Source organism: Spea bombifrons, chromosome 3, assembly GCF_027358695.1.
Source record: "Spea bombifrons isolate aSpeBom1 chromosome 3, aSpeBom1.2.pri, whole genome shotgun sequence".
Lineage (NCBI taxonomy): Eukaryota > Metazoa > Chordata > Amphibia > Anura > Pelobatidae > Spea > Spea bombifrons.
In genome coordinates this window covers 42,052,135-42,077,778 of record NC_071089.1, presented here as the reverse complement: position 1 = coordinate 42,077,778, position 25,644 = coordinate 42,052,135, and the positions used below count along the sequence as shown (strand labels likewise).

The window sequence follows — 25,644 nt, the reverse complement described above, 5'->3', positions numbered from 1 at the left end:
TCCAGCATGTACTGGCTGCCTTGGCTTGATAGGAGTGTGATTGCTGTTAGCAGTTACATATATATATATATATATATATATATATATATATATATATATATATATATATATATATATATATATATATATACACATATATATATATATATATACACACACCTCCAGAAATGCCTTTTAACCCCCTATATGCCACTCTATATGCCATATATATATATATATATGTAACTGCTAACAGCAATCACACTCCTATCAAGCCAAGGCAGCCAGTACATGCTGGAACCTGGGGATGATAGGAGTGTGAGTACAGCCTCTCTATGCCATGCTACCACCACCACCCCCCTTAAACATCCATGTTATCACACACACTCATAGTGGCATATAGAGGGTTAAAAGGCACATCATGGGGCAGAGTGGCAAATAGGGGGTATAAGGCATTTCTGGGGGCAGATGTGCATAACTGGGGGGACAGGTTGGCAAATAAAAGGAAATAAAAATATATATATTTTTCTCAATCATAGCTTTTATTAAATATGAAAAAATTGTTTACATGAATTAATATTTACTAGTAAAACTTTTTTTCCTATAGGGTAGTCTTATATTCAGGCTTTTTGTTTTTTCCCTAAATTAATATTTAGATTTTGGGAGGGTCGTCTTATCGAGCAAATACGGTAATCATGGTGAAACCGCAAAGTGGATGTGAATTTTTTTTTCTTTTTTTGTTAGACGAAATTTGGAAGGCGCCGGCGTAGAATCAGTTGCATGGGACAGGCCAATATGCCCCTAACTAGATTCCCTGAGCTGTCTATATTTTAGGGGGTTAAAATGAAATATGGCATGTCTACGTGTGACCTGGACCCAACAAACTGATCTGTCAAAATTCCATGTTTAAAAACTGAAACGAGCATGTTCCAATTTTGAACCCGCAGTGCCAAAGAAACATGCCCTACCCATGTACATGGGGTTTTCCTGTAACGGGGGGGGGGGGGGGGGGTAAAATCTAAATACAAATCACAAGTTGTCATTTTATGTACCCAGGAATACTGAAATATTGTGTTCGGATTGAATGGGTTTGTTAAAAATGAAAAAAAAAATGAAATTTTACTGCAATGTTTAGTACAGACTGGCACTAAAATGGTTAAATAAAAAGGGTTAAAACACCCCAAGTAAAACACTTTGGGATGTCATCTTTCAAAAAATATATACTTTTGTTGAGCGGTTTTTCTTTTTCTATTGGGGCGCAACTCCCAGGATACCACATTTTAAAAAAAATCTTGTTTAGAAACAGCGATGCGCGTCATTCATATTTAACCTTGTAAGTGTCAAAATAAATGAAAATACCAGGCATATGAGGTGTTTCCAAAAACAGGACAAACACCCAAATACACTTTTGGAGGTTTTTTTTTTCCATTTGCACTGGTTATAATAAGTTTTTATAGGTGAAACTGTGAAAATATTTCCTTTTTCCTAATTTCCCCCACATTTTTAAATATTTTTCAAACTTAATGATAGATATATATATATATATATACATATATATATATCTATCTATCTATCATTAAGTTTGAAAAATATTTAAAAATGTGGGGGAAATTAGGAAATTTCCTAATTCCTAATCCCTCGCAGCGGCGGTTGTGACGACTGCTCTCCGGAACGGTCACAGCGCATCCTGGGGTGGGTGTTTGGTGTTGCTGAATGCCTCGCTATTGAGGCATTTCAGCTACACCATTGAGGTTTAGGAGGTGATCGTTGACATATCTCACCCCCCTCATATCTTACAATATGGTGTGATTTTACTGTGGAAATTTAAAGATATAGCACCCCAAATATCAGCCTAGTTGTTACCATCTGGCATCTTTCAACATTGTACATGGGGTTAAAATAAGAACCTTCCACTGCACATATCTTACACACATCCCCCTGTATAATATCCTACAATATAGCGAGTTTACTGTTGAAACGTAAATATATAGCGTCCCAAATATCAGCTCAGTAGTTAGCAACTGGCATTTTTCAACATTCTACATGGGGTTCAAAAAAAAATTCTCCCATTGGACCAGTAGATTTACACAGCACATGTCTCACACACATTCACCTCTATAATATTGTACAATATGGTGTGGGTTTACTGTGTAAATTTAAAGATATAGCACCCCAAATACCAGCTAAGCCGTAAGCAACTGGCATTTTTCAATATTCTACACAGGGTTAAAGTAAAATTTTGTGACACTACTGCACTGTTAATATTTTGGTCCAATGGGATAGTTTTTTTTCCCCATGTAAAAACTCACAGTTTATCTAACTATCCATATACCTACATGTGTTTAGTGGCCCACACAGTGTGATTAGCTAACATTAAAATGTAATAAATCTACTGACGCCATCACCTACAATATATGTAAATTGTAAATATAATATGCGATGTGTTAAAGAAAGACAACATACCGTTTAACACCTTACGATCTCCTTCGCAATCACACTTTTCACCCAAACCAGCCCCGGAACCAGGAAGCATAATCTTTGCATCCGGGGGAAGTGGGTGTCGGGGGAATTTATTTTTTATTTTTTAAAGCGTACAGCGAAGGCAGAAGGGAAATTGAGAGCTGAGTATGAACTACTTTTATCAGTTGCTTATCGTCCTTCAGTCTTTTACACACATTATCCCATTTCTTGTACACGAGCATACGATTAACCGCGACACTACCAATTTATAAATACGTGATTGCAGGTATAAGTTGGTCTTGCAGAGTGATTTACTGGTAGACTCGAATTGCAATGATCATGTTCAACTCTATTTGATATTTATAAATGTATATGTTGTATTACATAATGCCGAAGTAGCGACACGTTTGCAAAGTATAGTGTTGATCTAGACTATGCAGTAAACGATGCATGCATTGTATTACCTAATAAGGTTTTCGTGTATAGTAACACATTCATATGTTCATATATAGTATTCGTTTCCCATAGTGTGTATAATTTGTTAATTGATGCAGTAAATCATTAGGTATACAACATATTTTACATGTTTCATCTAATTTCACAGCAGAATATAGTAACATCTTATGACGTCCCATGGTATGTGGCAGTCTGTTGTGGTTGTGTATTTATGTATTTCCTTTTATTTGCCAACCTGCTCTCACCCCCAGATATACCTTATACCTCCTATATGCCACTCTGTCTCCTGATATGCCACTGCACCCCCATATATTCCTTATAGCCCCTATGCCTTATACCCCCCTATATGCAACTGTGCTCCCTGATATGCCTCATACCCTCTATAAGCACTCCACCCCCAGATATGCCTTATACCCTTTATATGCATTCCACCCCCAGATATGCCTTATACCACCCCAGGTATGTCTTATACCGATATGCCCCCTGATATGCCACTCTGTCTCCCAGATATGCCTTATACCTCCCTATATGCCACTCTGCCCCGCAGATATGCCTCATACCTCCCTATATGCCACTCTGCCTCCCAGATATTCCTTATACCCCCTGATACGCCACTCTGCATCCCAACTCCCTGGAGTTTAGTGGGAGCAGCCAGTGAACCTCTGCTGCTGGCCAGCACTTTCACTGGCGCTTCTATGACCGCACCAGAAGGTCATGTGATGCCAGTGCTCCATCATAGAAGCCCCATCGGAAGTAAAGGGCAGTAGCAGACGTTCACCGGCTACCAGAGAGCAGTATCCTCCGCAGCACTGCAGGGGACCTGGATCCCCTCTCTGGCAGCGGATGGGCATCTGTGCGATGAGCGCAGACAACCTCCACTTCTGCCAGGGCTTCTATGATGGAGCAACGGAAGGTCAGATCATGCCAGCTCTCAGTCACAGAAGCCACAGCGGAAGTGGAGGGCAAAAGCTGAGGTTGCATCGCACAGACGCCCACTGGCTTCCAGAGAAGGGATCCAGGTCCTCTATTGAGGCCAGTGAGTAGGGCATTAAATGGGCGGATTTGTTTGACCTCCCATATTTCTCTCTGGGTGTGGAACGATCCCATCAGTACTAAGAGCTTCACATCCCTTATGTTGTGTCCAGGCTGACAGAAATGCTCTCCAATAGGTGTATCTATTTTTTTTTTGTTGACAGTATGTCTGGGAATTAAATAATTTGTGCAATGCTTGGCCTGTTTCTCCCACATACATTGCTGTTGGGTTTAACACACATAATGAGGTACACAACATCAGAGGATTTGTATGTAAAGCAGCCATTGATTTTGTGGTGTAAGTGTTAGCCTAGTATTAATATTTTATCTGTGGTGTGGATGTATGCACAGGTCGCACATCTCTTTTGTTGGCAGGGAAAGGTACCATTTGCTGTTTGCCTGCAAAGGGTGCTCTTCACCATCCATTGTTTGAGGTTGGCAGGCTGTTTGAATGAAAGTAGTGGGGGATGTGGGAATATTGTCCGAAGTCTTTCATCAGTTTGCAGGATTGCTTGTAGTTCCCTTGAGATCTTGTGAGTGCCGGGGCAAAGTGTAAGTGCGGGGCAAAGTGTAATTTAGCTTCCATTTGTGGAATGTAGGTTACCACAATGGTACTCAATCTCTTTTTTGTGGCTGCTAGTTTCTCAGGAGGTTTTCTCTGGGTATATTGATGGCTTTCTGTATGTAGGAGTGATTTTTTTTTTACTGTACCCATGGTTGATGAATTCCTTCCTGAGATTCTGGAGATGTTTATCCCAGTCCAAAAGATCCGAACAGATGCGATTATATCTAATGGTTTGACTGTAGATGATTGCGTTTTTGGTATGTCTGCTGTTGGGCGGAAGCTGTTGTGTTTCAGGTAGGTTGGTCTATCTGTTGGTTTGCAATAGAGTGAAGTCTGAATGGACTTGTTCTTAATGTAATTGGTAGTGTCTAGGAACTGGATGTTAGTGTGGGAGTAGCTCAGTTTCAGGTTTATGTTAGGATAAAAGGCATTATAGTCTTCATGAAATCTGAGGAGTTCCTCTTCGTTACCACTCCAGATGATTAGTATATTGCAGGGGTGTCCAAGTTTTTTCTGCAGTGGGCCACTTCATCAGAATTGTATACGTGCGAGGGCCGTACTCATTTTTCACCGTGAGAAAATACGGTCTTTAATAAAATATGCAGATTAAAATAAAGTAAATGACACAAAACCTTTACTTTTCCTCTCACTGGCCTAGAAAGTTTTGTGACTACAAATTCAGGATTCTGGATAAGTAAAAATGAAATAGTTCTATTTATTCTAGGGATGCACCAAAATGAAAATTCTGGACCAAAACTGAAAATTCTTAGCCGAAACTGACCCCCCACCTTTAAAAATAATAACAAATCCCACACTTTTATTAAAAGTTACACACCACAATTGTACAAAAAATATAATAACAATGTGTGTGTGTGTGTGTATATATATATATATATATATATATATATATATATATATATATATATATATATATTATGATTGTTAACAGCATTTGTATTTTTGTGTCCAATTTTGGTGTGTTAACCACACTTTTATTAAAAGTAATTAACACACCACAATTGGACAAAGAAAATCAACAATATGACTTGGCATGATGGGACTTTAATTGCTGTTAGCAATCACACTCCTATTATCCCAAGTCAGCCAGTACATGCTGGTACAGGGTGGCTGTAACTGCAGACCCCATACTGCTGGCAGCATCAATACACAAGGGGGGCAGATAGCCAGGTTTTAGCATGTACTGGCTGACTTGGCATGATAGGACTGTGATTGCTAACAGCAATCACAGTCCCATCATGCCTAGGTTCCAGCACTTACACATCCATGCTATCACACACACACAAATTCATTAATTCACAGATTCATTCCCTCAATCACGCATACTCATTCAAATACCCTCCCCTACCCCCTTACCGGCACTACAGCTCTCAATGCCGCTAACAGACTTCAGCAGGGGGCACGGAGCAGAGTCATGTGATATCAGGTGCATTCACGTGACTCTGCTGGGTTCCGCTTCCTCTGTGCAGTACAATAGAGCCTCCAACAGGTAAGCAGCAGGGCTCTTGTGATCCTGAGGTCCCGCGGGCTGCATGTTGGGACGCCCCTGGTATATTGTCTGTGTCAGGGCTTGACAAATTTGTTTTGAATCTAGGAGCCAGCTAAAAAAGTTAGCTTTGCCCCGCACTCGCACTTTGCCCCCGCACTCGCACTTTGCCCCCGCACTCGCACTTTGCCCCCGCACTCGCACTTTGCCCCGCACTCGCAGCCCAGCACCTTGACCTAGCAACGCACATATGCACCCGCACACCTCACATATGCACCCGCACACCTCACATATGCACCCGCACACCTCACATATGCACTCGCTCCAAGTAGCAGAAAAGTATCACAGAGGAGGTGAAACAAGTCGACAGGCAACGATTTGATCATTTGACTAATCAATAATGAAAATCATTGACAAAGATTTTCATTATTGATTATTATTGATTTTATGGATTCGTTGTTTCAGCCCTACTTCAGATGCAGCTAGGGATGCACCGAAATAAAAATTCTGGACCAAAACCGAAAATGACCACCCTCTTTTAAAAAATAAATACCGTATTTGCTCGATTTTAAGACGACCCCCCAAAATCTGAATATTAACTTAGGAATAAAAGAAAAAGCCTGAAGATAAGACGACCCTAAAGGGAAAAAGTTTTACCAGTAAATGTTAATTCATGTAAACTATTTTTTTAAACTATAATCAAAGTTATGATTGAGAAAAATATTTTTTTTGTTTTTATTTCCTTGTATTTTCCAACCTGCCCCCCAGTTACGCACATCTGCCCCCAGGCTTGCCACACCAATATGGCACTGTGGCCCATGATATGCCTTTTAACTCTCTATATGCCACTGTGCCCCATGGTATGCCTTTTGACCTCCTATGTGCCACTCTGCCTCCAGAAATGCCTTATACCCCTATATCCCATTCCGGCATTTAGGGGGTTAAAATGCATATTATGGGGCAGAGTGGCATATAGGGAGGTATAAGGCATTCCATGAGGCAGAGTGCTCTATTAAATGCCCCCTTAACGCCACTCTGCCTCCTGAAATGCCTTATACTTCCCTATATGCCACTCTGACCCATAATATGCCTTTTAACCCCCTAGGTGCCAGAGTGGCATATAGGGGTATAAGGCATTCCAGAAATGCCCTATGCCCCCATTTAACACACACATACACACACACTTACCGGTGCTTCCAATTTCCTGCTGAATTGCCGGGGCAGCCGGTTGACGTCTCCTTCCGCTGCAGCCGGAAGGAGGTGGAGTTGGCAGCTAGCCACACCTCCTTCCGGCTGCAGCGGACGTTGTCTACGCGGATCGCGTAGACGTTAACCCGCTGCCCCGGCAATACAGCAGGAAGCACCGGTAAGTGTGTGTGGGGGGGTGTTAAATGGGGGAGACAGGAGGATCCAGGTCCCCTGCAGCGGTGCGGGGGATCTGGATCTTAGTCTCATAATCAGACCTCTATTTGAGGTCTGATTAGAAGACGACCCCGATTAGAAGACGAGGGGTATTTTTCAGAGCATTTGCTCTGAAAAAAACCTTGTCTTATAATCGAGCAAATACGGTAAATAAAAATAACCACACTTTTAATAAAAGTAAGTATCACACCAAAATTGTACAAAAAAAAAATCAATAACAATATGATATATGATATATATGATTGTTAACAGCAATCACAGTCCTACCCAGACATACCCAGGTTCCGGCAGGTACTGGTTACCTGGGGATGATAGGAGTGTGATTGCTGTTAACAATCATGTATATATTAATATTGTTATTGAATTTGTCGAATTTTGGTGTGTTACTTTTAATAAAAGTGTGGTAGACACACCAAGATTGGGCAAAAAAGAAAATAAAATATAAATATATTTATTTATAGTACATGCTGAAACCTGGGCATGATAGGAGTGTGATTGCTGTTAACAATTATATATATGTATTAATATTATTGATTTTTTTTGTCCAATTTTGTCCAAAATGTTTAACTTACACAATCATGCTCCTCCCCCCACTTACACAACCATGCTGTCACACACACTCATTCATACACTCTCCTTCACCCCCTTACCTGCACCGCAGATTTCTCACTTGCTGCTTCTCTTAGCCTCTCTGCACAAACTTCTCTTGTCCTGCCCACTGGGAGGAGGAATGGAGCAGTCATGTGATGTGAGATGAATTCATGTGACTCTTCTGCCTTCCTGCTTCCTGTGGCCAGTACAAGAGACACTGCTAGCACAGTAAGCGCAACACGCAGTTAAGCAGTCTGGCCCCTGCAGGGATTATTTTCGGACGTTTTATTTTTATTTTGGCTGATATGTTTTTCGGCCTACGTCCCGGGGAGGGCGACAGCGTTCATTGTTGCGCCATGGTGCAAACTTTGTTTGACAGGCTGACAAACGCCTAGGCGCGCCATGGTAGCAGGGGCGCACGTCCCGGGACTTAACTTAAAACATAGTTTTATTTTTTTTAAAACTTTATTGAACATCATTCAAGTTTAAAAAAAAACAAAAAAAAACGATGCTTTAATCTAAGTCCCGGGCAGGGGCGCCGAGCTGTTGCTCGTGAAGTTCTCAGCAACCGCTCGGCGCCCCTTACTCTCCGTGACTCCGTCGCGGTGCCGGCATCTCATGTTGAGCACCAGAGGAGTAGTCCGCACAGGGCACCACAACGCCTAAGGCTAAGGCCTATAACACGCAGGTAGGGTTTCAGCTTTGTATTTTAGTTATAAAAGTGCGTATTATATGCCGATAAATACGGTATGTAGCGGGAGCGGGCGGGATTGGACACGTCGCGCGAGCAGAACACACACGTTGCAGGAGCGGGCGGTAATGGTCAGAAATTCAGCGGCAGCGAGCGGGATTAAAAAAACAGTCCCGCGCAGGGCTCTACTTTGAACCCGTCTGCTCCAATGTACCACATTAAACCATTCTTTTTTTTTTTTTTTCTTCAGTAGACTGATATTTGAAATGCTAGTATTTTAACTCCTTCCATGTCATAATTTTTGGGAAGATACAGCACTGTATCTTTCTGAATCCATCTGAAGTTTTGCATTTGCTTATAATAATAAACTTTTTTTTTAATGTTATTTTTGGACTTTTCTTACATTTTACTGGAACTGGATGGTGTCATGGTCAGGACTACTTGCCTATCCTGTAGAACCTAATAACAATACGGTAACATGTTATCTTCTCTTAGGGTTTGTGGATATCAATACCAAAGACAGACTTAGATTATGAATATTTTAATAACAAAAAGACAAAGATTACACAGTGCCACAATTACAAAAAAACAAGACATACAAAATAAAAATAACAGTTCTTAAAAACAAAGGGACTTAAACCAGGGCTTGACAAATTTGTTGTGAATCTAGGCGCCAGCTAAAAAAGTTAGGAGCCAGGATTTTTTTTTAAAAACTAACAGTTGGTTAGGAGTGATCTGATCATCATCAGCCCACTTACTAAACTCACAGCATTTGACCTGGAAGCACCCTGGACTTTCAGGTCAGTGCTGTCTTTTGTTGTTGTTGTTTTTTTAATTATTTTATTTGATATATATATATATATATATATATATATATATTTTAACGCTTTCTATGCTGATGTTCCATTGGAGCACAGCATTGACTGATATTTAGTGCCCACAAGCTTGTGGGGACAAATGTTAACCCCTGCAATGCCACGAATGTGTTATACACAATTGTGGAAAAGAAGGGGTTAACGCTGCACTGTCGCTCTCATGGAGCGATCAGGCAGCAGGGGGGTGTTGGGGCTGGTCTCCACACTCATGTGGAGACCAAAGAACCCTCTCCCCTGTCCCTGAAGCTGCCTCTGGCAGCTGGGAAGCAATTGCTGGTCTGTAGACAGGGAGTTCGATGAGGTACCTGTAACAGTTACTGGCATGAATGCTGGTAAACTGTTACAGTTGGGAATGCCCGATCGGGCTTTCCCTTCCGGTTGATGTCACTACTGACGTCACCCGGAAGTTCACAGGAGTGCAGAGTATCCCCTGCAGGGTCTGTCTAGACCCTGCTGGGCTACCCGATAGCTCCGATTCGGGCATTCCCTCCAGTATGTCATTAGCCTTGGGGGACTGCCCCACACCCGGGGCAGTCCCCCAGTGCCACACATCCGGTAGTAACGTCACACGATCGCTGTGATGACCAATCACAGCGATCGTGTGACTGTTACTGCAGATGCTCTGCCTCTCTCCTCCATCTGAGAGAGAGAGAGAGAGACAGAGCATCGTGCAGAGCTGCAGTAAAAAAAATAAAAAATCAGTACATAAACACCCAAATACCTGTCTTACCCTAAATTAAGCCTTTCCTCCCCACGATCTTCAAAAAAAAAACTAAAAAAAATTTAAAAAAAACTTTGGGTTTAGTTTGGTGGGTGCTCTGTAATGTCCAGAAAACCACAAAAAACTAGTCATGTGGGGTATTTCCGTAATCAGGAGAGGCGGCTGAACACTTTAGGCTGGATTTCTCTACCATAGCGTATACCATGTGCAAAATATCCTAAGCAACACAGATGTGTTGGCGAAAAAAGCGCATAAAATTATTGCTACGCCTGACTTTGGCAGTGATTGATGGCCAAATGGCTGCATGGAAAATGTCCAAATGCTCCTGGTGAAATACTCTGGTAGACTGCTTTCCAAAAATGTATACTTTTATGGGAACATGATCTCCTGTGGGACTGCTAAGCTGCTTCATAGATAGCATTGGCTTAGCACATACTGTGATCCAGTTTGCCGGCATGTTACAACTTATGCCCTGTAATGTCCAGAAAACCACAAAAAACTAGGCATGTGGGGTAAACAGGCCCAAATGAAACATAGGTCTACTAAAGCAAAATGTGCAAATTTCACGTTTGGAATCCATAACGCGCATTGTCCCGTTTGTGCCCTGTAATGTCCAGAAAACCACAAAAAAAACTAGGCATGTGGGGTTTTCCCGTTATCAGGAGAGGCGACTGAACAATTTAGGATAGATTTCTCTGCCGTAACACATACCCTGTACAAAAAATCCTTAGAATACTACAAAATACTAAAACGCGTTGGTGAAAAACCTTTGACAGTGATTGGTGGCCAAATACCTGCATGTAGAATGCCCAAATACCCCTGATAGGATAGCCTGGGTTGTCTGCTTCACAGAAATATATACCTTTGTGGGTGTTTTTTGTTTTATTTGTTTAAAATTAGAGTTGCAGTCCCATCATACCGAATGTAAAAATTGAACGGCTTTGTATAAAGTAATGTACACCTTATAGTATGTTGCCTATAAGTACTGGGAAAGTATGGAACATCTATATAAATTAGGCATTTTTGAAATCAGGACACCTGAATTGATAAATCTGGACGGAATTTTCTGTCACTACTTAATTTTGTGAGGATTCAGAGGGAAAATTTAAAAAAAATTAGGTGTTTTTTTCAAATTTTTTGCTAGTTTTTACTAAATTTCTAATTCTAAATTTTCAGCTAATCATCCAACTATGGTATCAAAAGAAAGCTCTATCTCTCCTTGAAAAAACAATATATAGTTTACATGGGTACACTATTCACAGGAAAAGAGAATAATCGCTGAACCGACATAGCGCAAAAATGGCAAAATTGCTCCGGGCTTTGAGGTACCAAAACCCCCATGGGATTGAAGGGGTTAAGATAGTGTGGCAAGGTAATGGAGTCTGTTTATATCAGCCGCAGGTTGGAATGCTCATTATTCCCAGCATGAGGGGGTTACTTGCTGGAAGTCAGCAGGTGGATCCAATTAACCTGCACTGAGGTGTTTAACCCCTTGATGACAATTGCCGGTCCGGGCACGTCACGGAAAAAGATGTCGTTAACAACAAATGACGTGCCAGGACCGTCATTTGTTAAAACGGGTAAAAAAAATCGATCCGTGATCGATTTTTTTTTACCCAAACGGCGTTGCTGTAATGCCTCGACCTCGAGGCATTCAGCAACGCCACGATCGGCATCAGGGGCCATGTCTGGCCCCTCCCCGGGGCGTCAACATCCGCCATACAATGTATGGCGGCGGACGCCCGTTTTAAAAGCGTTTAGGAGCCGATCAACGATCACCTCCTAAACTTAAATGGTGTCGCTGGAATGCCTCGATCAGGAGGCATCCAGCGACACCAAACACTTACCTTAGGATGGACTGTGACCGCTCCGGAGAGCGGTCACAGCCGCAGCTGCCGGTGATCTTCGCCATCAGCAAGATGGCGGCGGCCCGGGAAAAAAAACAATAAAGGCGAAAAAGTTTGAGAGAACTCTCTAGAGAACTCTGGCTCCACTTGCAGGTTGAATACAGGTACTGCATTCAACCATGCAAGTCAATGGAGCCCAGCTTTCTAATCACAGTGTGATTAGTAAAAATAAATTAAAAAATAAAATAAAATTAATAATAATTAGAAAAAAATAGTAAAAAAAAACAGTACAATGTAAAAATAATTTCCCTCTGATGTCACTATCAGGGGAACCTTCAAGTTGAAAAAAAATGTTAAAAATGTTTTAAAAAAGGCAAAAAAAAATTAAAATATATATGTAAAAAATATATTTTTGTGAGCAAGTCCTAAAATTAGCACATTAGCTTAAAACAATTCTTGCATGGAAAGAGTTAAAATACTGGCATATTAAATGCCCATGGGGTGTCTACTTTTAAAAAATGTATGATTTGATGGGGTAAATTGAATTGGCCGGATTCAACAATGTCCCAATTAACACGGGGGGAAGGATGGCCACACATCTAATTTCCAATTAGAAAAATGCACACGTACCAAATGTGGCCTTTTAGTTCCCCCAAAAAATGACAAACCCATGCATGTGGGGTATCACTGTACTCAGGAGATGTTGCTGAACACATATTGGGGTGTCGTGTGACAGCGGCATATACCAGGAGCTGTAAATTCATACATAAAGTAGGTGTGTGGGGGAAAAATACACACAAAAAAATACTACTGCAAACTTTGAAAAAATTCTGGTGGTAAAATGTGTGCATTTAAAAAAAAATTTTAAATACCAGCATTTAAAATACCCTATGGTGTCTAGTTTTCAAAAATATATGGCTTTATTGGGCACACTGAAATGGCCCGGCTCAAAGATGTACCAAATAGGGCATGGGCAGTGGATCCCCAAATGCCAAAGTTCAACATTGAAAAAAGGGGATGCCCCAAATGTGGCCCTTTTGCCCCCAAACAGCCAGGCAAAATCATTCATGTGAGGTATCGCTGTACTCAGTAGATGTTGCTAAACACATATTGGGGTGTTTTATGATAGTGACATATACCAGAACCTGTTTATTCATACCTAAAGTAATATGTGTGTGAAAAAACAAATGCAAAAAAAATGACTACCATAAAGTTTGACAAAGGCTGATGGTAGAATTAGTGCTTGGAAAGGGTTAAAATGCTAGCATTTGGAATACCCTGGGCTGTCTAGTTTTCAAAAATACATGACTTGATGGGGCATTGGCCGGCTTCAAAGATACCCGAAATGGCACATGAGGGGAGGAATTACCAGATTTGGAAAAAAGGCTTTGAAATAGCAAAACGCTACCTGTACTTTTTGCCCCATAATGTGTAGAAAAAAAGTAGTAGCAGCACAACTACTAGGAGTTTGTTTGGACCGTACACCAACATCAAATTAACTCATGGAAGATTACCCTTCCATGCATCCACTACATTATATGAGTTAATCATGACAGGTGGCTCCCTTGATGGTGATATCATTGTATAATTATTTTTAAATGTTACCACTTTTTTTTTCCATTTGTGAAAAATATTTTACTAATCACAATGTGATTAGAAAGCTGGGCTCCACTGACTTGCATGATTTGAACGCAGTACCTGTATGCAACCTGCAAGTGGAGCCAGAGTTCTCAGGAGAGACCTTCTTTGCTACTTTATATATTTTATTAAGGGACGCCGCCATTGTGCGAGTAGTGAAATCACTAGCAGTGGCGGTTCTCTGGAGAGCCGTCACACTGCATCCTGGGTGGGTGTTCGGTGATATGAATAGCTTAACATGTCTTGTAAAAACAAGTTTATATGTTTCCCAAGGTAAAGTGCAAGTGTAGGCAGTTTACCCCATGACTATAACTGTAGTTAAAATGTACTTTAACACTCAAAAAGTGAATACATCCATTTGGATAGCGTTTATGTTGTTTGTCATTTCAACAAGTGTGTGTGTCATTTCTAAAAGTGTGTGTGGTGTAAAAGAAAGAACATCCTCTTTGAATTCTATAGTTTTACGTATCAGGACATAATAACAATCATTTGTTCCTTAGCAGGTCTAAAAATTAGGTAAATACAATCTCAGACGAACAACAACACATGACATATTACACTGTGTTGTGATTTATTTATACAGTACTTTAACCCCTTCAGGACCAGGTTTTTTTTTTACTACATATGCGCAAAAAGACCAGAGCCATTTTTGTGTTTTTGCTATGTCTTTCTTCAACTGTAATTTCTCTCTTCTCAGTTAGTGCACCCACACAAATCATATATTGTTTTTTTTCAGCACAATTAGGATATTCATTTGAAAAAAACACATTTTTTTAACAGTTTTGTATACAAATAAATTGTACACACATTAAACCATTGGGAAAAAAATATCCAAACTATATTCATTACCTTGTCCTGATTTGGAAACCACCCTATATGGCCAGTATTTTCATTTATTTTGACCATTTATTTTGTATAGGGCAAATATTGCAAAGCATACATCATGTTTTTCAAACTTAATTTTTTTCAAATTTGGCATGGTAGCCTAATAACTGCAATAGTTGTCACAGATACTGATTATCCCCCAAAATGATATGTTTATGAACAGTAGATAAGTCAAGGTGTTCAACTAGGGTAATTTTGACACTTTTCAAGCAGGTATTTTTCACCAATTGCTGCCAAATTTTGAGGTATGTTTACATTTTTGTGGGGGGGGGGTTTGTTGCATATGTTGCAATGTTGATTTAGATTTCATACAGAAAAAAAACACATTTTGTTCACCAACATCCCCTGATTCCATCCCTGAAGGCCTCACATACATGGTTCATGCACTTTGTGAGGAAGCTATGAGGCCAAAACTGGAACATGCGTACATTTTTAGAAATTGGTTTGCTGGGCCCATATCCCACTTGGGACATTTTGAAAGCCCCCAATTTAACCCCTTGGCTGCTAAGCCATTTCCCACCTGGGTGCTAAGCTGGTTTTCGGCATTTTGGTGCATCTCACGTTTAAACGCGTTTAGAAGTACATTTCTCGGGAATAAACTATACAAACCAATATTGTTTTTTTCAGCACACCCAGTAGATTCCAAATATTCCAATTCCTTGGAGCTTCAAATGAGGGGCTACAAGTATTTCTAGGACAAACGTGGAGTGCACAAATAATAAGGGAATATGTCGATTTGGCTGGAAAATGTTTTTTGTAACCATAGCGACATGTTCATTTGTGTCTTGCGCACTCCAGGTTTGTACTAGAAACACATGCAGCCCCTCATTTGATGCGCCAAGGGGTGTCGTTTTTGCAAATGTGTACTTTTTGTGCCATAATTTAACTTCCTATGTGAGCAGTAATGCCACGTCAAGACCCTAATTACTGACCATTCACACGCAGAAGCACATGCCATACTTTCCATACATTCACTCACAGAAGCACGCACCATTCTTTCCCCTTACAATCCCAAAGAAATCATGGTAAAGGGAGGGGAAAAAAGCACTTTTACAGCAAAAATAAGTTTGCAGTAAAAATGCAAGGAGCTCCAGGGATGAGATGGTTACTCACCTACCACACAGGCTAAATGGCTGATTTCAATAATATTTGCAGTTCTTTTACAGTTCATCAGGATTTAAATAATTGCCTCCCTCTAACTTTGGCTAAATTTAACCCCATGATCAAAGGGATCATGGGATTAAAATTTTGTATCGGCCATTTTTAAAAATGGAATGTGACTTGTCAAAGCTATATGATCACTGTGGTAACATTGGCAGTTCGCCGGGGTAGGTGGTGATGGAGGTCCACAGACCTCCATCAAGGTAGGGTAGTGCTAGCGACGGCAAAGTATCCCAGAGTATTTTAATAGGGTTTTTTTAAACACTTTTGATTTAACCATTTTAGTGCCAGTCTGTCCTCAACATTGCAGCAAAATTTAATTTTTAAAATTTTTGACAAACCCATTCTACCCATTCTATTTTTCCCCCTGGGTAGCTGAAATTACTGAGACAACTTGTGATTTTTATTCAGAAACACCCTCTGAGAACAGCAATACCCCATATGCATAGGTAGGGTATGTCTCTTTGGCAATGTGGGTTCAAAATCAGAACATGCGCATTATAGTTTTCAAACATCAGTTTGTTGGGTCGAGGTCTCATCTGAGACACAGTGGATGACCCATATTTCATTTTAACCCTCTAAAACTATATATTTCCCAAAACTAGACAGTTCAGGGAATCTAGTTAGGGGCATATTGGCCTGTCCCATGCTGCTGATTCCGCAACGCGCCTTCTAAATTTAGTAGAACAAAATAAATAAAAAAAATTTCACATCCACTTTGCGGTTTCACCATGTTTATTTTTTTGAGTGGATGTGTGAAAGAACAAAATAGGTCTTGATTTGTGTTCAGTAACACCCACTGAGTACAGTGATACCCCACATGCACATTTTTATCAGATTAGTTGTTAGTGACAAGTTTAGGCCACTGACATTGATCAGGGAGATCGATCAATAATCAGTGACTTAAAATGTCACCGACAAGTGATCAGGTAATAATTATGTATCCCCCCCCACTATTACCCTATATGAGCCTCTCTCTTTCTAAGGCAGGGTCATCCTGGGGCTGCCATAATGATCAGATCATCATCAGCCCACTTACTGTATTTATTTGATTATAAGACGACCGCCCAAATTTTGAATATTGATTTTGAAAAAAAAGAAAAAGCCTGAATATAAGACAACCCTATAAGAAAACAGTTTTACTAGTAAATATTAATTCACATGTAAACTATTTTTTCTTATATAATAAAAACTATGATTGAGAAAAATGTTTTTTTTTTATTTCCTTTTATTTGCCAACCTGCCCCCCAGTTATGCACATCTGCCTCCCAGATTTCCCTTTACCCCTTATATGCCACTCTGCCCCCCAGATATGCCTTATAGCCCCTATATGTCACTCTGCCTCCCAAATATGCCTTTTAACCCCCATATATGTCACTCTGCCCCCCAGATATGCCACTCTGCCTCCCTGATATTCTTTTTAACCCCTATATGCCACTCTGCCTCTAGAAACCCCTTATACTCCCCTATATGCCACTCTTACCCTCCCCCGACTTACCAGTGCTTCCATAGACTTCTCCCCCGTGCTTCAGGTTCCTTGATGTGTAGTGGGGGCAGCCGGTGGAGGTTCTGCACAGACAGCCTCCACTGCTGCTGCCGGCACTTCAAATGAATGAGTACCGGAAGGTCATATGATGTCATAGATGCCCGGGCAGCAGAGGAGGTTGCAGACACCCACCAGCTGCTGGAGAGAAGGGTCCAGGTCTCAAATATAAGACAATGGTTATTTTTCAGAGCAAATACGGTACTAAACTCACAGCGTTTGACTTGGAAGCACCCTGGACTTTCAGGTCCACTCATGTGGAGACCGAAGAACCCTCTCCCCTGTCCCTGAAGCTGCCTCTGGCAGCTGGGATGCAATTGCTGGTCTATAGACCAGCGATTGCAGGGAGGAGTCTCTTTGATCACTCCTGTAGGCTTCCATGCCTACAGGAGTGATCAGAGGGCTTGTGGAGGCTCGTTTTTGCTGTAGCAGAGCCCTGTACAAAATGGGTATTAACCCCTAAAATACAGTGCAGCATGGAGTGATCAGGCAGCAGGGGGACACACAAACCCTTCCCTGAAGCTGCCTGTGGTAGTGATGAAAGGCTTGGGGCGGGCTCGGTGTGGCTGTGCTGGTCTTCCCAGACACCTGGGCAGACAGCAGCAGCGCCCCCGCGATCACCACGATTGTGGCAATGTGGGGGCATTTTTCCCGTTCTGCAGTGAACATGTAGCCAGGAAGTACCAGGTACCTCACCGGTACGGAAGGGGTTAATATGCCTCCTTTTTGGTGAGGTTGTCTGGGACATTGTATTTAGATAAGTTGAAAAGATTTTTTGAAAACATTGCTGTGAAATATAAGGCATCTATGTATTTGCTCTGGTGAACATTTTTAATATTTCAATGAAATTGCAAGTTTAGTACATTTTAACGAAAAGTCACTATATCTTCAACTAGTTTACCACATTTTAGGGAAGCTTATTTTTTTATATTGATTTTCTTTAGTTCTAACACAAATATGTATATTTGTAGAGATGCAGTCTGTATGGAACTTCGTGAAGCGACATAAGAGGAAGATCATTTTCTTTGGTGCATTTGTGGGAGGTAAGTTCCTTTGGGTGGTGCTCTCAGAGGCGTAAAAGTTATGACTTGCTGATTATACAAAATATGGAATGTTTTCCATATAGAAAAAATATGGACATTTTGGACATTTATACATTATCCTTATGGAAAGTGAGATGTTTCAGAGTGGCAAGGCAGACAGTTTCTGATCAGTATCCTTACAACTGCTCCTGCAACCAATGAGCAACCTAATAAATAATGGGTAATGACAATACAGATTATAAGGAAAGGAAGTTAAATTTTCCCACGGTAACGACGCAAATGCATTACTTATACATTCAGATGCATTACTTATTCAAATGCGTTACTTATTTGAATATGTTAACACCTGGGTCAACACATTTGATTTGGAGCTAGGAGGCAGCTGTTTACTCCTTTATTAATACTCTTGAGGTTGACTACAGCTGCATGTTCAATATCAAGAGGGGTGGTTTTTTGTATTATCTTAAAGTGAATGATTAACCCATTTCTGAGGAATTATAAATGGCCAGTATGCCAGAAAGTGTTACAGTTTTAGATGGAGGATGTAATGTTAGGATTCAAAGCTAATTACCATCAACTCACTTTCCAAGAATTCAGTAAAACATTTCACCTACAATGACCTGGTGACTAAAATGTAATTTCTGCTGCATCTTCCAAATATTATGTTCCTCATTTAATGAGAAAAAAATACTCAATTTACAATCTCTGAAAGACCTAGTAGGAGATGTTTGCACAACCATACATTTTATAGAAATCCACTTCTTAAATTTTTTGTGTCTTATCTTTTACACTTTGTAATACATATCCTGGAAAAGTGTCTGTTTCTATCATACAAAGGTGTCTATCTTCTTGGAAAGTATGCTGAAAAGAAAATCAGAGAGATTCAAGACAGAGAAGCAGCTGAATGTATTGCACAGGCACGGAAACAGCACCATTTTGAAAGCAACCAGCGGACATGCAACATGACAGGTCAGCATATTATGCATATACTGTCCCATCTCTCTACTTCCTCTCACCTCTAAGCTTCTTGAAATAATTGTTTATACCCAATTAACTAACTTTCTTGACTCCAACTCCCTGCTTGACCCTCTTCAATCTGCTTTTCGCCCTCAACACTCTACTAAGACTGCCCTTACTAAAGTTACTAATGACCTACTAACTGCCAAATCCAAGGGCCACTACTCCATGCTAATCCTACTGGACCTCTCTGCTGCTTTTGACACTGTGGACCACCCTCCTCTCCTTCAAACTCTTCATGCTCTTGGTCTACGTGACACTGCTCTCTCCTGGTTCACTTCCTACCTCTCTGATCATACCATCAGCGTCTCTGTCTCCAGTATCACTTCCCCTCCCCCTCTCAGTGAGGGTACTCCAAGGCTCAGTTCTAGGACCCCTTCCGTTCTCTCTCTACACTTCCTCACTTGGCAAACTGATAGCATCCTTTGGCTTTCAATACCACCTGTATGCTGATGACACCCAGATCTATCTATCATCTCCTGATATCTCTCCTTCTGTCTTAGATTGTGTAACTATCTCGCCTCTGTCTCTACCTGTATGTCTGCATGTTTCCTGAAACTCAATCTCACCAAAACCCAACTTCTCATCTTCCCTCCCTCCAACGCTAAGATTCCCCCATCAGTTTCCCTCAATGTTAATGGTGCTATCATCTCCCCGTCTCTTCATGCCCGCTGTCTTGGTGTCACCATTGACTCTGACCTTTCGTTCACCCCCCACATTCAGTCTGTCTCTAAAATCTGCCGTCTCCATCTTAAAAGCATTGCCCGCATCTGTCCCTTCCTAACACAGGATGCCACTAAGGCTCTCGTCCATGCCCTTTTTATCTCCTGCTTTGATTACTGTAACTCTGTCTTAGCTGGTCTCCCTCCTCTACAATCCACCATAAATGCTGCTGCCAGAATTATCTTCCTCTCCCATCGCTTCACTAACACCTCTCCTCTCTGTCAGTCTCTTCACTGGCTGCCTGTGTGTTCAAAATCCTTACAGCGTTTCCCCTTCCTACATCTCCTCACTCATCTCTAAATACGCTGCTAACTGGTCTCTTCGTTCATCCAATGATCTCTATCTATCTCCTCCTCTGATTTCTAGCTCTCATACACGCTTCAAGGGCTGCCCCATACTCTGGAATACCCTCCACTGGCCTATGCGTCTTTCCCCCTGGCTTCGGTCCTTCAAAAAATCCCTCAAGACCGATTTCTTTAAGAAATGTTATAACATTGCACATTAACGCCCTCCCATATTCCTTTAGCTCACCTTTCCTAGTCCCTCTCCTGCAATACTTTTACTAGTGTGGCTGGTCTGTTCCTAACGACTGCACTTTTACCTATTGTGTAATACACCCTAAATCCCTCTAGATTGTAAACTCGTTTGAGCAGGGCCCTCCTCACCTGTTGTCTCTGTAAGTCTGTTATGTTACATACTACTTGTTGTGTCCTGTCCACCCATTGTACAGCGCTACGGAATTTGATGGCGCTATATAAAACAATAAATAATAATAATAGAGTTCTTTCTCCCACCTTCAAATCCGGATTGTGCAGGCTATTGCTCATTGGCTATTCATTTTAGCCCTTAACCTGTAAGAACAAAACAATAAGAGAAAGCAGATGTCATGTTCTTTGGTCCTTCCAAGCCCAAGCTTTAGATTTGAGTTCCAAATTACAATTGAAGTGGGCAGAAATGCGACAGATATTTGTATTGCGATAGACTTCATTTGTAATGCAGCCATTGAGGTTATTGATGCCTTAGTCTGCTGACACGGCCTTTAATAAAACAATCTCTGTAGAATTCTACTCCTGGGGAAACAATTGGGATTTATCCCAGAGCTAATATATATATTGGCATAATATTGGTATCATGCGTCGCAAAGGAATCGTGTTGCTAGTTGGAGTCCAACGTTCCTAAAGACAGGAGCTAAATTGTGTCAACCAATACCACCCAGGGAATGAGACTCAATGACCGTATTGGCGATAGTTTAATAAGAGCCTCTTTTGCTCTTTGAGAAAGATGACGGTATTTTTCCAAGATGGATGTTCATTGGTTTGGGCCAAGCTTTGGGACTGTTCTCACAATACTTTGTCTCTTAGATCTCCTTCCCCGTTCCATGAAATCTTCTCTTTGGTGGTGGCTAAGATCCCATCATACATCTCAATGTTTGTCCATGCCTCAAAAATCTTTTCATTCAGGTTCTGTGGTCACCTCAAGAAGCAATCTTTTCTTTCTTGCGGCTATTCACATTCTTAGGTTATTTAAGAAAATTAGCTGAGGAGACATCAGATCCAACCTGTTGTGTGGCAGCTTGCATCTGGAAAGACAAGAACGTATAGGGTAGATGTCATTTGTGTTGGATTTGCCATGCAAAGCTGGGTATGCACATTTGATCCTAATGCCTGTAAGACCACACTTTCTCTTCTTAGATCACCCACACCTGCAATACCAGGGACCGATCCTGGTTATTTCTTAAGTTCTGCAACCTTAGCTGACACCTTAGACATTGATCAGTCTGTCGATCAGAAGAAATAGAAATTAACTCAGGTGCAGGAATTACCTTACTTGCTTAAGGTAACACACGCCACTAGCAATCTGAAGATGGAACAGAAATCCTTAGGGATGATCACAAGCACGAATGTCAGGCCAAGCTGAAGTTCAAGGTGCCAGAGGTCAGGATAAACAAGCCAAAATTTTACGATGGCAGAGGTCAGGATAATTGATAAACATGCCAAGATTTCAGGATACAAGGATACCAAACAAAATGCAGGAAATGCCAGTGAACAACTAGATAGGAACCCCTCACAATGTGCAGCCTCTGGACGTGCTTAGGTATGGGTTTCTGAGAATGACACTTGTGGAATGAACAAACACAGGCCGGAGCTTGCACATTTACCTTCTTCTTGGCTGTAACCCTTCCAATGAATAAATATTCTAATCGGCCATGATGCCGACATGAATCCAGAATGATTTGCACAATATGTTAGGGTTCATTATCCACCAGAACTGGATTGGGAACAGAGGGCCGCTCCCCGGAAATTCGCAACCCAAGTTTTGAGAGATGCATGGAACACTGGTTGAATTCAAAGAGAATGTACTTCCTTTTCACAAAACTGTATGTGAATAGCAATGAGTATTGCAATAGAGTGTCCTGGCCTTGATGTATTAAGGTGGCGGGTAGTGGGGTTGTGCTGATAGTGTTGACATTTTGAGATGGCACTGTGGCAGAGTTATTTTGTGTTTATAATAGTAGATATTGAAGATATTGTGATGGAGAGAATAGCTTAGATGACGTTCAAGTAAACAATGTCATCCCCTCTTTGCAGCTATAACAGCTTACACTCTTCAGGGAATGCTTTCCAAAAGATTTTGGAGCGTTTCTGTGGGAATTTTTGCCCATTCATCCAGTAGAGCATTTGTGAGGTCTGGCACTGATGTTGAAGTCCTGGCTGCCAAGCTCCGTTCCAGTTCACCCCAAAGGTGTTTGATGGGGTTGAGGTCAGCTTTGTGCGAGCCAGTCACGTTCTTCCACGCAAAACTCTACGTGGCACAGTTATCCTGGAATAGGGGCTTGCTGAAAAACATATATATTTGGAATACATTTAACTGTGCATTACATTTAATTAGAACATATGTTCTTTTCAGTGTCCCCTTTAATTCACACTCTGCATTTTTGTTTACCAGTTTTATCAATGCTGCCAGCACTGAGGGAGGCTTTGATGCTACAACTGAATTCTGAGAGTTTAACCAGCTTGCTGAAAAACAGGTAAGGTCTCTCTCTCTCTCTCTCTCTCTCTCTCTCTCTCTCTCTCTCTGTCTCTCCCCCCCCGATATTTTTATGCCACTGTGCCCCCTGATATGCCTTATAACCCCCTATATGCCACTGTGCCACTGATATGCCTTATAACCCCCTATATGCCACTGTGCCACTGATATGCCACTCTGCACCCCTCCGGCTTACCCCCTTGCTCCAGACTCCTTGGTGTCTAGTAGGGGTAGCCAGTGAATGTCTGCATGATGCGCGTAGACAAACCTCTTCTGAGGGCCGGCCCCGGAAGGTCATGTGACACCGATGCTCCATCATAGAAGCCCCAGTGGAAGTGCCGGCAGTAGCGGAGGTTGTTTGCCCATCGGCTGCCAGAGAGGAAGATCCAGGTCTCCTGTAGCGCTGCGGGGGACCCTCCTCTCTGTCAGCTGGCGAACGTTGCGCAATGCACGCAGACAACCTCCGCCGCTGCTGGGCGGTACTTCCACCGGTGCTTCTATGGTGGAGCACCAGAAGGTCATGGCACGCTGGTGATCCATCGTAGAAGCCCCGGCGGAAGAGGTGGACAGTATCGGAGGATGTCTGCGTGCATCGCACAGACGCCCGACGGCTGTCAGAGAGAAGGATCTAGGTCCCCTGCAGCGCTGCGGGGGATCTGGATCTTAGTGTTATCCAACACCTCAAAAAAAAAAAACCCTCATCTGATAGTCAATAAAATCGATTGAACTAATCGATAATGAAATTTGTTGGCAACAATTTTCATTATCGATTATTCTCGATTTTATTGATTAGTTGTTGCAGCCCTATGTCAGAACTTTTTCCACCTTTAATGTGACCTATAACGTGAACAATTCAATTGCAAAACAAGCTGAAGTCTTTGAGGGGAAAAAAATAAGAATTCGCAATAAACGGGTTGCACACGTGTGCACACCCTCTTATAACTGGGGCTGTGGCTGTGTTTAACGCATGTTGAATAGAAGTCATTATACACCTGCCATCATTTAAAGTGACTCTGATTAATCACAAATAAAGCTCAGCTGTTCTAGTAGGATTTGCTTGACTTTGCTTAGTTGCAAAAGCCATGGTCTACAGAGAGCTTCCAAAGCATCAGAGGGATCTCATTGTTGAAAGATATCAGTGAGGAGAAGGGTACAAAAGAATTTCCAAAGCATATATATATACCAAGGAACACAGTACAGTCATCATCAAGTCGAGACAATATGGCACAACAGAGACGTTACCAAGAGCTGGACGTCCCTCCAAAATTGATGAAAAGACGAGAAGAAAACTGGTTAGGGAGGCTTATAAGGGACCTACTGCAACATTAAAGGAACCGCAGGAATTTCTGGCAAGTACTGGTTGTGTGCTACATGTGACAACAATCTTCTGTATTCTTCATATGAATGGGCTATGATGTTGGGTGTCAAGAGGGAAGCCTTTTCTTACAAAGAAAAACATCCAAGCCCGGCTGAAGTTTGCAAAGATAAACATCAGGTCCCCCAAAAGCACGTGTGAAAATGTGTCTGATTTTTGGACATAATTCCAAAAGGTATGTTTGGCACAAAAACAACACAGCACATCACCCAAAGAACACCATACCCACAGTGAAGCATGGTGGTGGCATTATCATGCTTTGGGGCTGTTTTTCTTCAGCTTAGTCAGGGTGGAGGGAATTATGAACAGTTCCAAATACCAGGCAATTTTGGCACCAAGCCTTCAGGCGTTCATTTGGAAGCTGAAGAGGAAGAGGAAGTTCACCTTTCAGCATGACAACGACCCAAAGCACACATCCAAATCCACAAAAGCATGGCTTCACCAGAAGTAGATTAACGTTTTGGAATGGCCCAGCCAGAGCCCAGACCTGAATCCAATTGAACATCTGTGAGGTGATCTGAAGAGGGCTGTGCACAGGAGATGTCCTCGCAATCTGACAGATTTGGAGCCAGATCTGACGCAAATCTGACAGATTTGGGGCGCTTTTGCAAAGAAGAGTGGGCATATATTGCCATGTCAAGATGTGCCATGCTAATAGACTCCTACCTAAAAAGACTGATTGCTGTAATAAAATGAAAAGGTGCTTCAACAAAGTATTATTTTAAGGGTGTACACACTTATTGCAAAAGTTTGTTTTGAAATTGAATTGTTCACGTTGTAGGTCACATTAATTTTGGAAAAAGTTCTTTGTCTCTTTCTTTAAAATTACAAGAACCTGGCATTTTAACAGTGGTGTGTAGCCTTTTTATATCCACTGTATATATACACACACAATATTTGCTTGAATATAAGACTATGTTCCTATTTAGAGCAAATACTCGTCTTTCGTCTTATAATCGACGTTGTTTTATAAATCGGACCTCAAACTAGTAGCTCTAGCTCCTCCCATTGCAGACTTATTCAACCTGTGATGCTTTTTACTTTATGCAAATGACTTAATATGTTTGGGACCCTCCTGATACATATGCA

The 25,644-nt window shown here is 41.5% G+C and overlaps 2 protein-coding genes across 3 annotated transcripts in view; one reads left to right on the top strand and one right to left on the bottom strand.

Moving 5' to 3' along the window:
* ADAT2 (adenosine deaminase tRNA specific 2) overlaps positions 1-1,469 on the bottom strand; it is a 46,618-nt gene extending 45,149 nt beyond the window's left edge. The window contains 1 exon segment of the mRNA XM_053460893.1: positions 1,204-1,469. Within this exon segment, the coding sequence (XP_053316868.1) occupies positions 1,204-1,258 (55 nt within the window). The 5' untranslated portion in view covers positions 1,259-1,469.
* A 1,059-nt stretch (positions 1,470-2,528) lies between these two features.
* PEX3 (peroxisomal biogenesis factor 3) overlaps positions 2,529-25,644 on the top strand; it is a 122,921-nt gene continuing 99,805 nt past the window's right edge. For both annotated transcript variants that reach the window (XM_053460880.1, XM_053460879.1), the window contains exons 1-4: positions 2,529-2,604; positions 18,342-18,413; positions 19,251-19,382; positions 23,100-23,181. In XM_053460880.1, the coding sequence (XP_053316855.1) occupies positions 18,344-18,413; positions 19,251-19,382; positions 23,100-23,181 (284 nt within the window). In that variant the 5' untranslated portion in view covers positions 2,529-2,604; positions 18,342-18,343. The remainder of the gene's footprint in view (positions 2,605-18,341; positions 18,414-19,250; positions 19,383-23,099; positions 23,182-25,644) is intronic.